Consider the following 14,319-nt stretch of genomic DNA (forward strand, 5'->3'; position numbering starts at 1 on the left):
GATAAATGGTACGAGTGGTACAAATCCTTAAGAAACCTTAGGTTATTTAATACCCCTAGATGTTACAGTCAGTATCTTAAAGATCCTTGTGCCAATGTCCAGTTACACATATTTGTGGACGCTAGCGAGTTAGCCTATGCCGCTGTCGCTTACTTTCGTATATTGCATACTGATGAGACTACCGTTGCTTTTGTCTTAGCAAAATCTCGCTGTAGCCCTTTGAAACCCATGTCCATACCCCGACTGGAACTTCAAGCTGCTGTTTTGGGGACGAGGTTAAGCCGGATAATAATTGGAGGTCACACAGTAAAACCAAAATCAGTGACCTACTGGTCAGACTCAAAAACTGTGATTCAGTGGATTCGGTCAGATGCTCGTCAATACAAGCAATTTGTTAGTAACCGAATTTCGGAGATCCTCCATGCATCTGGTATTACTCAATGGAGATGGTCCCGAGTCCCTAAATCCTGCTGATGAAGCAACGAGGCCGCAGTCGTGTAATACGTTCTCAGTACACTCCAGATGGTTGAATGGACCCGCATTCTTAAAGGAAACCGAAGAGCAATGGCCATCATTTCCAGATATTTCAAACAACAACAACGATGCAGAAAAGAAGACAAAGCAGCTATATTCAATCAGTATGGAAGTCACTGTTATACCCTTCACAAAATTTTCAAATTTTTATAAATTTCTAAAAGTTATGACCTGGGTACTATACGCCACGGTAAAGTTCCTTGCGCTAATGAAAAAAATACGAAGCTTTGCAAGGTACAACTGAAAATATCTGGGAATGAAATCTACGAAACAGAGGTATTTTTGGTTCGGCTGATTCAGAAAACAATGTTCAGCGATGAGATAAAATCATTGCAGGAGGGGCTCCAACTTTCAAAACAAAGTCCGTTGTTTAAGCTAACTCCCGTACTAGACGACAAGGGATTAGTAAGGCTTGGAGGTCGTATAGACAATGCCCAGTGTTTACCATTATCTACACGGAGGCCAGTATTGTTGCCGAAGGAACATCCAATGTCGCGACTTATTATTCGCCACTTTCACGAAATTTTTTACCATCAGAATACAGGCGCCATTATATGTGCGATTCGGGCTAAATACTGGATACCGAACGTCGGAACTCTTTTAAAATCCGTAAAAAAGGAATGCCAGTTTTGCACGAATTCAGCAGCAATACCGAGACCTCCGCTAATGGGCCAATTGCCAGCTGATGGACTTGAACCTTACGTAAGGCCATTCACGTACACCGGTCTTGACTACTTCGGACCAGTCATGGTCTCAATTGGTCGACGTCGTGAGAAGAGGTGGGTAGCATTATTTACTTGCCTAACAATAAGAGCTATACACTTAGAGATTGCCAAGGACTTGTCGACCGATGCTGTAATTTTGTGTCTACGAAATTTCGTTAATCGCAGGGGTGTTCCAGTTCGCATACGCAGTGATAGAGGAACGAATTTTATTGGAGCCAGCAAAATTGAGTGGTTGGATGTCGCAGAAGGTATAGGGGATGAGTGTGCTCGACGTGGTATTGAGTGGGTTTTTAATACACCTGGAGATCCATCGGCCGGCGGTATTTGGGAGCGCATGGTAAGGAGTGTTAAACGTGTGTTGGCATTTTCGCTGAAAGAAGTAGCTCCACAAATTGAAACTTTGCAAAGCTTACTCATCGAAGCTGAGAATCTGATTAACTCTCGCCCGCTTACGCATTTGTCAATCGATAGTAGTGATTCCGATCCACTGACACCCAACCATTACCTTTTGGGCTGTCATAGCTACATCCAGACTCCTTCAAGTTCGACTACAATTTGTTTAAGGAAGCAATGGCGAATATTACAACAACTGAAGCAGACGTTTTGGCGCAGGTGGATTCACGAATATCTGCCTAATCTCACTCGACGCACTAAGTGGTACCAGAGGGTCGATCCCATAAAGGTTGGTGATGTGGTTATCATTTGTGACAGTGACGGTAATCTAGGAGAATGGAGGCGTGGTATGGTGCGGGAAGTATACCCAGCTGCAGACGGCCAAGTAAGGTCAGCACTTATAAAAACATCAAATGGCATCTTGAAGAGACCAGCGTCAAAGTTGGCAGTACTAGACGTGCGTAGTGAACCTCAGATAACATGCCCTCCTTCGGCTCACGGGGGGCGGGATGTCGTGGACTAGCAGCCTTAGCTTAAGAATTTAATACTTTTATATTTGTTTTACTGCATTCCTATGCAACTCTGTATTTTATTTCAATTTAATTTCAACGGCTTTCTTTGGTTTCACTCTTTTACGAACGAATACCGAGGAAGCACGAATAAGTAAGTGAATTAATTTCAATAATACCATTTTATGTACTATAAAATATGATTTTATAGATATTAAAACTCCAAAATCACAGTTTTGTAATCGTAAATTGCTGCCATTTGAATAAACGAGTTTTTAGTATATTCGTGCATTTTATTATTTGCCGGCGTAATAACATGGGGCCTTATTATGCTATTGTTATTATTTGCACCAAATCGTGAGTTTTTGTTTGAATATGCCGTACTTGTCACATAGACATGTGTGTATGTATAATTGACAACTTTCTAGGCGATTGATGACAAATGATATAACACATCAAAATTCCAATTTAATTTATGCGCATATGCCAAAGTCTAGCATCAAACAAAAAATGATTGGTAAGTATAATACGAGTATCACGTCTTGAACTCCAGCAATATGGGCGTTTTACGGGCTTATAAAGTAATTAGACCAGAGAAAATTTAAATAGAGATGTTGCATGCGAGAAAAATAGAGTGAAGCAACCTTCACAAAACTCTAGTAGGTCACATTCACCACTCACCACAGCAAAATGTACCACTGCTTGTATTTATTATTTAACAATTATATGCATATTTTTTATTCAGCTAATCTGTTCATAATTTTAATTTCTGCTCACTATAACTCCAATCAGTTATTTTGTGTACCTACTTAAATTGTGTCAATAATTATGTTAAAGTTTGTGTGTGGTGGAAGTGTCATACCAGAATTTTGTGAAGCTCCGCTGCTTTCCACTGACGTTCGCGCATGCAGCATCTCTATTTTCAACAATCTTTGACTAGTCATCAACATACTTCATCTAGACAGAAAATTTGACGTCGTACCTAGAAAAGAGGGGCTGTGCTCGGTGTTGCTTCAACCTAAAGCAAAGCAACATGGAAGCAACGCGAAACATTGCTAGAAAAATACCACTGCGTGATCCCCACAGCGATTAAAGAGGCTTAGAATCTTGTTTGCGAGGCAGTCGGGCTAGTAACAGAAGGTGCTAATACCAGACCACATCAAGCTCATATCCGGCAAGGGACTGCCTCCAGGTAGTAATGTGACGAGTACAACAAAAACTACAGCCGCTGCGTTGTTGTGACGTGAATACCTATGCATAAATGCTTCCAGTCGTTGAGGCAATGCAACGAAGTTGGAGGCTGCGTCAAATATTATTGTGGATGGTGGCTCGCTCATTTTTGGCGTAACAAACTCTTGGACGTTAATAGTATGGGTCATGAAAAGAGAAAAAAATGTAAAGGTTTTTTTTGGGAACTCCAACGCTTGCTTTTGTGACTCAGAAATAACTTAAGGGCAGTTTGAAATGCCTGTCTGAGCGTGTGTCAATCAATGGCAAAGTACTTTGAAAGGAAATTTGTTCAGACATGAGGTGTATGTACATTAACCTGTGTCGATTTGTACGGACGAAAGTTAACCGATATCGCGCCATCGATTTTTCGATAGGATTTGGGCTCGGGAAAAAAAGTTCCACTACGCATACCCAAAAAAATAATTTTCGAGCTTGCGAAAAAAAAATGGCGGAATGGTCAATTTTTCGACCAAAACATTGCCCAAAACCCAAAATATATTTTTTTTTCTCAAAAACCTCTTATCGCCAGCGTTTTCACAACAGTTTTTTGAAAAAACATAAATATTTTTTGGGTTTTGTGGAGAGTTTTGGTCGAAAAATTTACCCGAATCCAGGTGTGCAAAGTGGACAGTCCGTATTGATAAGAATCTTCATTTTCAGGCCTAGCAGTCACTTCAGTCAAATCGTTCATTTGTCGTGGAGTAGTTCCACATATTATACAATATGAATATTCTGATTCTAACCAATTACTGTTTTTCATTAAAAATTTATCCTTTTTCCGTGAAGCTTCTGTCCATCGTTTATTAAAAGTAGGAATAATAGCTGTGTTTTTTTTTTACACCTATAGACGTTTACGCTTAAACTTTATATGGATTGCTAAGCATCAAACTTTAAATACACCTCTGAAATTGCTGCACATAAAATTTGTACTACTAAATTTCGATACGCATTATACTCAGATGTAACTGAAATATGTGTCTATGTTTCACCCTCTACACTAATTCTATGTATTCTATGCGTGTCCACTATTCACCGCAACCGATTCAGCTATATGTTATACTTTATGGCCACCAGAGGTTTGTGTCTCCGATTTTAGGTAGCTCTCTGTAGCTAGTTATTTAACCACTGCCGCTAGATGGGTATCCTAAACATTATCTAAACGAGGATAAGCGTTTTTTACGCGCACACGTAAACGTATACGCGTGTAAAAAAACACGGCTAATATTAAAAACATATTACCCTAGGTACTCGTTACGTAATCGATTACCTAATCGTCACCGATACCTTGGTCATGAATTATCGTCTTAATCACTTTAACATTGATGTCGGGCAAAAAGTAACGCACGCGCTCTCTCAAAATAGTGTAAGTGTGACTCGCTTTCTCGCTCTTACCTATTGTTTTTTCGACATTCCTTCTCGCTCGATGTTATTTACATTTTGAAGTTACTTCTTTAGGTATGTTTTCGTTATCACTAACAAAAACATATGCAACAACAACAATACGGGTGAATGGCCTACCGGTTGCCCGTACGGGTTACCTTCTGTCAAATCGCTTTTTGCATGAACAAAGCGCGTCCTTTTTGTTTAAATAATATTTAATTAATGAATAATGCATACCTAAAATGGTTTTTACAGTTAAAATCATGTCCTATTATTCTAGTAATTTGTACATATGTGCATTTTTATACGTACAAACTATATAAATACATTACCGTCTATTCATAGACGCGCCCTTCCCGAAACCTTGTTTTGGAGTTATTTTTCCTGCGCTGGTGGTGTTGTTCATCATCAGTTTGCACAGTCATATTATTTATTTCGTAGGTATAGTAAGATCAGACGTAGCGGAATATAGGCAGCATGTCAGGAGTATCACTAGATTCCAAAAAAGCATTGTAATTCATTTCGTCACCTCCGCTTTCTTCCATATCCGGATTAATTCGATACTAGTCATTATAAATAGCTTGTAGATTCCAAATAGGTCTAACCATACCTTCAGGATTTTGCCGTTCAAATCTTGTGGTGCACAATTACCAAACTTTTCATAACATGTGCACGTAAACTTTTATTTGTTCTAAATTTTTCACCACATTCTAAATATAGAAAAGATGTTCTTTCATCCACTGTTTTCTCATGTTCCTGTATTAAGTGCTTGCGTAAATACCATTGTGATGCGAATTCTTGATTACAATATGGACAAACAGTGTATTATAGATTTTTCGTTGTTAAATAAATAAAATAAAAATTCATACTGAATGTGTTTTAGTCTTCTAATCGCATAATTTACATTTTAAATAATGACTATTGGACATATGAGAAATCTCATGGTCCAATAATTTGTTGAAGCTTGTTTTAATTTACATTTTGCACCAATTTCGTTATATTTAAATTGTAAATGTTCTGGTTTCTCTAGACAATGCACAAAGTTTAGATGCTTTTTCCAACAATGTGCTGAATAATTCAAATTCATACATCGGGCATTGTCTCATGATAAATTTTCCATAAATATTGTGACGAATACTAGCAATACTAAGGGGTACTGTCATCTCTAAGACGATACTAAGCAGTGACTTGTATGCACATAACCAAATTAATCATTATGTCTAAACATATGGACGTACACGCAGCGGAGGAGCAACGCACAACCACATGCATATATCTGAGATACTCCTGAAAGTATGCAATAATTGTGCAAGTATTACTCACAAATACAAGCGCATGTTCTATGAGAAAAGCTATAAAAATTGTGCATCTGTAGTTATAGCTGAGAAATTTATAGCAGATAACTAGTAAATTCTAGAAATGGAAGCGCCTAGATGTATGGAACGAGGAAATCGAAGAGTATAAAAAGCAGCAACAGTAGAGGCACGACAATCAGTTTGATTTTAGACGCTATCTGGCGAGCAGTAGTAGTGAAGTACTTTACTAAAGGCCATTTTGCATTATTGAATAGTGGAGTTTTTGGCTCAACAGTTTAGTGATTCGAACGTTAGCAGAAGATTCGAAATAAGAAGAATTGCAGTAAATTCGTTACAATATATTGAGCACTCTTTATATATGCTCTTTTCTTTACATCTAATTCCGGTCATATTTGATACGACAGTTTTGCTTCAGATTAATAATCTACACTCATACTATTTTCAGATTCTGTTTCATAATTTTCATCATTTTCAACATTGGACTTGGCATCAACATCATTATCATCATCGATCGTCATTTTTTGATAACTCTGTTTTAACCTTCATATGTATCAAAGGTTAATCTTCTTCAGTATTAAAATTAGAAATATCGTCATCTCCCGTTAAGTTTTTATCAAGTAGAGCTTTTTTCCTTGGTTTATCTTCTGCACTATCCGTACTGGAATTAGCACTATTGTCAACATTTTTCGTAAAGTCAGTTTCGAGTTTTTAAATTTGCCAATGGTTCGCCTTCATCAGTATCAGCATTAGAAACAGAATGGCGTTGGCCATCTTCACCGGGTATATATTGATATTCGGGCGAATAAACAAATGGCCACTCATAATTGCACACTTGATGTGCATTCTCATACATATGTTGCATATGTGAAACATATAACGGTATACCAGTGGCTTGTTATACAGCTGACGCTGGATGAAGCATTGGATTTTGTGTTGCAAAGTAGGCGACATATGTTGCAGTTGAAGGATGCGCATATTGCGGATATGTTGGTGGTTCACTAGTCATTAATTGATTAGAAGTTTCAACTTGTTGCGATTGTTGTTGTTGTTGCTGACTGCTGATGTGGTGTTAACGTTTGTTGTACAATTTATTCGGGTGCTTGCACATATTATTGTTGGTATGGTGCTGGAAAACCTTCCGATATTGAAAGTCGTTGATTAGTGTAATCTCCACGCAGTGAACTCTCCCACGGCCGCGTGCGCGGTACTATTACATTTGAAGGCGCTTAAGTTACAGGCATGCCTTGCATAACCGGTTGACTCTAAAGTAAAACCCAAAATATAAGAATAAATTTTTATGAATAACATATTTAACATTAGCAGTTTTATTATTTACATAAATCTAGATTGGTATTTGTGCAGGTATCAATATAGCATACATTGGTCCCTTTTGATGTACACCAGGTGCTGGTACAAACACTTTTGAATCAGTAGTAATGTATCAGTGCTTATGTACATGTGAGTGCAGGTGTATATATACATTCTTAAGCAATCCTCTTTTTTAGTTTGTACAATTTTTGCTTATGTCTATTGTGGCTTAATCCTACATATTTCCTTATATCATCCAAAAATTACTGCTTTGGCTTTTCGTCAAATTCATCTGTAAAGGTATAAGCACAATATAAGTATGTATGATATTGTTTTTGTTAGCATTATACATAGACTCACCAAACACGATGTCCACATATTTTAACGGCACAAGGGCCTTTTCCCATTGCGCCCCTCAAGGTTGTAGCCCCGCGCCAAATCATCATGCAGCAAGGTCCGCAGAACGCCATCAACAGTGCCTCTAACCCCCCTTGTCTTTACCAGGAGTCGCATCTATAAATCAAAAATTCGTAAATTTGAAGAACATTTATATATTTATAATCTTTACCATCGCATCAGCACTGGCTCTGTTTTTTAGTTTGTCCTCCACAGTAGCCAGATGCTCACTGGAGGACATGGGAAGTTGTGAGGCAAGGTCGACATATTCCTCATCTTCTATGTCACCGGTGATACGGCTGATAGCCTGGTGAGTTCTAGCACCAATAACTGTACATTCTCTTAGAAGTTTGCTTTGTGCTTGAACCTCAGATTTATGTGGCACCTAAAAAGAAAAACAATCCGTTAATAGCGCTCAAATTACATATGTACATTATTTTCTTTTTACATTTTCCTTTAGGACGGTCTCGATAACTGCGAGGCGATTGATGCAGTCCATTTGTAACTCTTGCAGCACATCCAGACGCTTTAAAACTTCTAACTCTGAAACGTTTTGGGTGGCAGGCTCTTGGCTGTAGGGAGCGCAATGAAACTGAAACGGCTCCTTTGAACACCTTGTACACTTTGCTCTATAAAAATTTTGCATTAATCTATAATAAATTAATAAATATTGGCATCATGATACTCCCTTCAACAAAGAGGGCCTCTTCCGAAGTGGAATCGGAACCCGTTACTTCAAATAAATCTTCGAAGTGCATTATAATGATATAAAATGAATTAGTAAATTGCAATTATAATCTTATATATAAAATTCTCGTAAAACAGTGTTTGTGGTTGAACTCCTTCGAAAAGACTTGACCAATTCTAATGAAATTTTGTGAGCATATGACGTTGGTCTGAATATCGGATCCTATCTTTTCTCATACCTACCTTTTTTTAGACACAATTTTTTGTTTTTATTATTTTATGAAACAGCATTCAAAAATACATAAAACCCTAATGGGGGGTGGGAGTTGGAATGTGAGTGGGAGAGCGACTGGGATCGCGACAGGAAATAAGGAATGGGGAAGAATAAAAAGAACTAGAGAGAGGAAAGGAGACAGAGACTGAGAAAGATATAGTTAGATGAAGATAGATAGATAGGGACAGATGGAGCGGGGGAGGGAGAAGGAGAGGGATCTTAAGAGAAAATAAGCGAGGGAAAAGACGGATCTGTTAGTAATGAACATAATGTTAGTAATAGTAAAGAATTGATAATATAATAATATTAATAATGGTTATTCTTGACAAATGGTACTTTTTTATTTATATTCGTTTGAAATAAAAACATTGCATCTTCGTTTCACATGTATAAAAGATTCAAACTAAAATTTATTTAGGGTTTCCACTTTTTTTATATATACAAATTTATATTATTAGATATTTTAAAATTTTAGATATATAAATCTAGGACCAACGCACTACACTTACATATATATATATATAAATTGTAACTTTTAATACTTATAACTTTACTTTTAACAATTTAAGATTATTTTAATTACAACTTGGAATAATTTTACTTAATAGAAATCATTGAATAAATGATGTAATATGTAATTAATAAAAGCTTATTATCTATTGGTATGCTAAAATATTTATACTTAATGTCATTTCTATTTATTGTTATTTCTACCTTCGATAAAGTCCCTAACACAATACCTAAACCTGCTGATGAATCAACAGGTTCTTCGAAATAACTAGTTATATCACACAAAGCATAACTTATAAAAACTTCAGCATCAATAGCTTCGCCGATAATTTTTACAGGCCCTGTTTTGTCACTAAAACAAAAACTGTCCTTATCTTTCTTATAATCTAATATGAATGAGCCTATTCTAGAAACTTTGTTAGAATCTGCAACATCTTTCCTTCAAAATATTTATTATTTAATTGCTGTAGAACTTGATTTGATTTCTTTACCATTTTCTTTAATTTTTGCATATAGTTTCAAATTTATATGCGGAAAAATTATCTAAAGGGCCGAATTGTCTGACACAATCTGCAAAATTCCATGCAGGTTAAAATTAATTTGTTCATTAATGCATAGTGTAGAAAAGCGCTTAACGAACTCTTACAAAATTTGGTCAGCTATATTTATTCCGATATTATTAGATCTCTCAAAACAAAGCAGCCGAATTCCGGTATGAAGTAAAAGAAAGTGATAATACCGGTCTTCACTAAGGCAGCCTTTTAATACAAATATTCCGGTATGTAATAAAAATTGTCGAAATTCCGTTGATTTCCAATTGCTTAATTCATTAAAATCGCGAGCTACTCTGCTGAACTCTGAAGGTACAAATTTGGATAGAAACTGAAGCTTTTTATTCATGGCAGACAAATTATTTCTAGAAATTAGCAAACTTAATAATTTTTTCATTACACCCAAATCGACTAAATGCATTGGATCCAAAGGAAACTGAGAAACCATGCCGAAATTTTTAGAGTCTAACACCATTCCCTTTTTTTATATTCTAATATCTGAAGGTTTATATCTTGCCGATTCTTAAATGATTCATCGGTTCGTGCTAGAGTTGGGTGGTTTCGTTATTAACTTGTTCAATTGACCGGGTCTCTCAACTGAACAACTGAACTAGATCTTCGATTTCGGTTCTATTTGTTATTTTAGTTCGTTTAATCTAATGTTATTCTTTCTCTCTTCTCGTTCGCGAACATTGTAAATTCATACATACATACGTAGAAGTTCACAGTGAGCACAAATATCGATGATGCCACTTACACTAAAGATATGTGTGGACTACCTGGATTTTCTGAAATTTGTAACTTTTTTTGAAGTTAATTATACATATACATGCATATATTAACTTATTTATTCAACAAGTATAGAAAGACAAGTTTTGGAGGACCTTGTAAGCTGTAAGCCATCAATCCCAACATCTACTGTGACATTATTGCTACTTTGAAGGAAATCGAAATTTCTACGACACAAATCATTTTCGATACCTATATACATAAAAGTTCCCTCTCCTAAAACATCAAGTTCCACTTTATCCCGATTTGTACCTAAGAGAGTTTTTGCACACAATGGCAGTCCATCTAACCAATTTTTCGCATGGTATGAATTAATGAGATAATTTTGCAAAGGAGTAAGTTTTCTTCAACTGTATTTTGTGGCTCAATTTCGTCCTCGTTGCAATTATTATCTGAATCTTCGAAAAAATATTTAATTTTGATGTCGCTATCATCTTCAGCGCTATGTCCAAAACCGCATGATTTAGATTCCATGCTAGTACTGGGAATATTGTCAAATAAACTTGTATCTACTCTGTTATTACTACTACAAGGAATATCGTCAGAAATACTTAAATCTACTCTATTTACTCCACGGATTTCATTTGTTTCATCTTCTTGAGGAGGATTATTTAATCTGCGGAGTTTCGCTACGGACGCTTCAAACTTTGCGATTTGGATTACTTTTGTTTTATGTGTGCGTGAAATTATACTTTTCCCTCAAACATCCTCGGAGCGCTTATAATTGAGGAATCCGAAATAAGCAATTCTTCGTCAATCATTCTAATATAAACGGGTACTCAAAGTAATTGAAGATTCTATGAATACCAGGTCATTACGAAGAGTGCTTAATATATTCTCACAAGTTCCACAAATAACCGTAACTTTTCCAAATGCTCTTTGGGAAGACGCTTCACACGGCAGCCGGTTTTACGTACCGGAGCGACTCGGGATTTTTTTCCCGACCAAGTGCTGTCATTTCAGTATAACCCCATTTAATTTGTTACGTCCCTCCCATAAATTTTCATCCTCGGCGTAGGTCCTTGCAGCTGGACTGCTCCATACCCTCCTGCTCCGGGAAGGTATTGAACCTAACCCCGGTCCCAGGCTGTGGTTCTGCTGCATATGTCCGAAGAGGATTTATCTCAGACGGTCATACTCTTGCCAGTGTTTCACGTGTAAAATATGGCGTGTCAACCCATCTCTGACGGCTGCCTCCCCGTTGCACTTCAGAATTCTGCAACTAATTGTAGCGGGGTAACCGGATTTTGGATTATATGATTAAAAATAATATCCGTGTAGTCGGAATTCAAGAAACAGAGCTAACTGCCAGATCGGACCTCCGAACTTGCGATGGCTACAACATTCATAGGCAATATTGCACAAGGGGTAGTGGTAGTGGCCTTGCCTTTATCACTCAACACACCGTGCAATACAGTCTTTTTCAACATTAGCCGCATGGATGATAACTTAGAAAGTCAAGGCATTACCACCAGCTCAGGTGGTGTTGACCTACAAATAATTAACATCTATCCTCCTGCCACCAGAGTCCAAGTGTCTATCGTCCTGATATCAGTACGAAATGCGCAATTTAAAATGCATTCTTGTGTAGACATAGCTAGACGTCGAGCAAACAGACAGGCACATAAACACAAACACGACGTGCCATTACCATCAACCCGACAGAGGTTGAAGAAGCCGTTTACAAGGCCGACCCCTCCAAATCAAAACACCTTGGCGCTGAGGAAATAAACTACCTAACGCACGTTTTCGACCTGTCGCTGAAGTCTTTTGCCATTCCCGAACAATGAAAACGGCAAGGATAAATCCACTATTAAAGCCTGGAAAACCAGCTAACGAAGACGAGTCATATTGACCGATATCACTCCTTTCGCCAGTAGCGAAGATATTGGAAACTGTCTTGCTCATACATTTCACGACAAATCTGCGCCCAGCCACGCATTAACATGGCTTCCGCAAAATGCACAGCACGACCACCACTCCAAACGCCAAAACGCCATTAACACAAAGATTATTTACGGATTAAATGAGGAAAACCCCCATCATAGGACGGTGCTCGTGGCACTTGACCAGTCATAAGCTTTTGACACAGTCAACCACGGCATGCTACTCCAAGACATAGGAGGCTCCTACCTACCCCTTTGTCTAAAAAGATTGAACGCATATCATCTGAATGGTCGGCAAGCTTCGGTTCAATTTAAGAACGAAATCTCAAAGCCTAGGAAAATTAAACAGAGGATACCACAGGGTCCTATCCCCGCTTCTGTTTAATTTCTACCTATAAAGGGAGTTTTGAAGGAGTTACAATCATTTCCTATGCAGACGACTGCACGATTATGACAACGGGACCTGGCCCTTCAATAGACGAGTTTGTTTTTAAGATAAACAGTTATCTCCCCGATCTTTCTAGTTTCTTCACCTCGCACATCCTGGCGTTATCACCGACATAAGTCACGACTACTATGTTTACGACGTGGAAGGAACAGATGTCGCAAATATTGGACGTTCACGTCGATGGTGTCACACTACCGACTTTCCGTCACCCAAAGATTTTAGGGATAACGTTCGATAATACTTTGACCTTCAAGGCGCATGCCACCGAAATTGTATCTAAAGTACAAAGCCGCAACCAAATCCTCAAGTCGCTTGCCGGCCGCACCTGGGGAAAAATAAAGAAACGCTTCTAACCACGTACAAAGCAATTGGCAGGCCGCTAATGAGCTACGCGTCACCATGGTCTCGAAAATACATATTGGAAAAGGCTGCCGCCTGTCAAAATGCTGCTATCATAACTGCCACCGGATGTCTCCTTATGACCATGTTACTCCCCCTACATAGTGGGGTCAAAGATCTCTAAATTAAAGAGCAACGAAATGCTGAACAGGCAGTTTTTGCTAAATTGTCATAAGCCAGGACATCTTATCCCCTATGGTCCGGTCCTGTGGAAACTACCCGTTTCCTTGGACTCCCGTTAGAGGACTTTGATGACATTTTGTCATTGAATGGGGCGAAGCACTGTTAACACTACAACAACAACATGCAAAGCGTGAATAATTTCATCATATCTTCTAAAATTTGGTTTTATCTTTTACTTAAATTCATTTACTCACTCATTACCTAAGTAAATTTGTGTTGTAATTTGAAGTTCTAGCTTTAGCATATAAAATTTAAAACTCCACCCACTTTTGGCATAGCCTAAATGCTCGATCTAAACTCTCTATAGCATTATATACCCACTGACTATATATATTAACAGCTTACTTAGTTACAAAGAAATTAATAACTGAGAATTTCGCTGGTGTTGCATTGATCTAAGCTTCCAAAGGAAATATTGTACAGAGCGCAAATTCTAAAGATTGGCTTTGATTAAGTTATCTCTAAGTAAAGAATTCGGTAACCATCATATCTGGGAAAAGAGCACCCAGATTGTTCGATTTGGTTAAGAACTCAAGGCTTCTTTTTTAAACTCCCAAGACGAACTTCGACAGAAAATCCGAAATTTATTTACAATATAAAGAACCTATATTATTATTGTAAAAAAACTAAGTCATTTTACGGTTTTTTGTAAATGTAATGAACAAAATTTGCACCGTCTTTTAAAACTTTATTTCACACGAATTTAGTTTTTAGTTTTCACTCTCATTACACTATTAGTTTAACTAAACAAATAAAATACTAGGTTCAGTCATCGACTAGCATTGTTGTTGTTGTTGTTGT

The 14,319-nt window shown here is 37.5% G+C and overlaps 1 protein-coding gene across 1 annotated transcript; it reads right to left on the bottom strand.

Annotated features, from left to right (window-relative positions):
- Positions 1–7,571: 7,571 nt before the first annotated feature.
- On the bottom strand, positions 7,572–8,290 carry LOC137254298 (uncharacterized). Its single transcript, XM_067791966.1, is given in 5 exon segments — positions 7,572–7,687; positions 7,756–7,803; positions 7,806–7,908; positions 7,964–8,176; positions 8,240–8,290. Coding segments are annotated over 5 exon segments (531 nt in total).
- Positions 8,291–14,319: the final 6,029 nt, after the last annotated feature.

This window comes from Eurosta solidaginis, chromosome 5 (assembly GCF_040869045.1).
Source record: "Eurosta solidaginis isolate ZX-2024a chromosome 5, ASM4086904v1, whole genome shotgun sequence".
NCBI classification, from domain to species: Eukaryota; Metazoa; Arthropoda; class Insecta; order Diptera; family Tephritidae; genus Eurosta; species Eurosta solidaginis.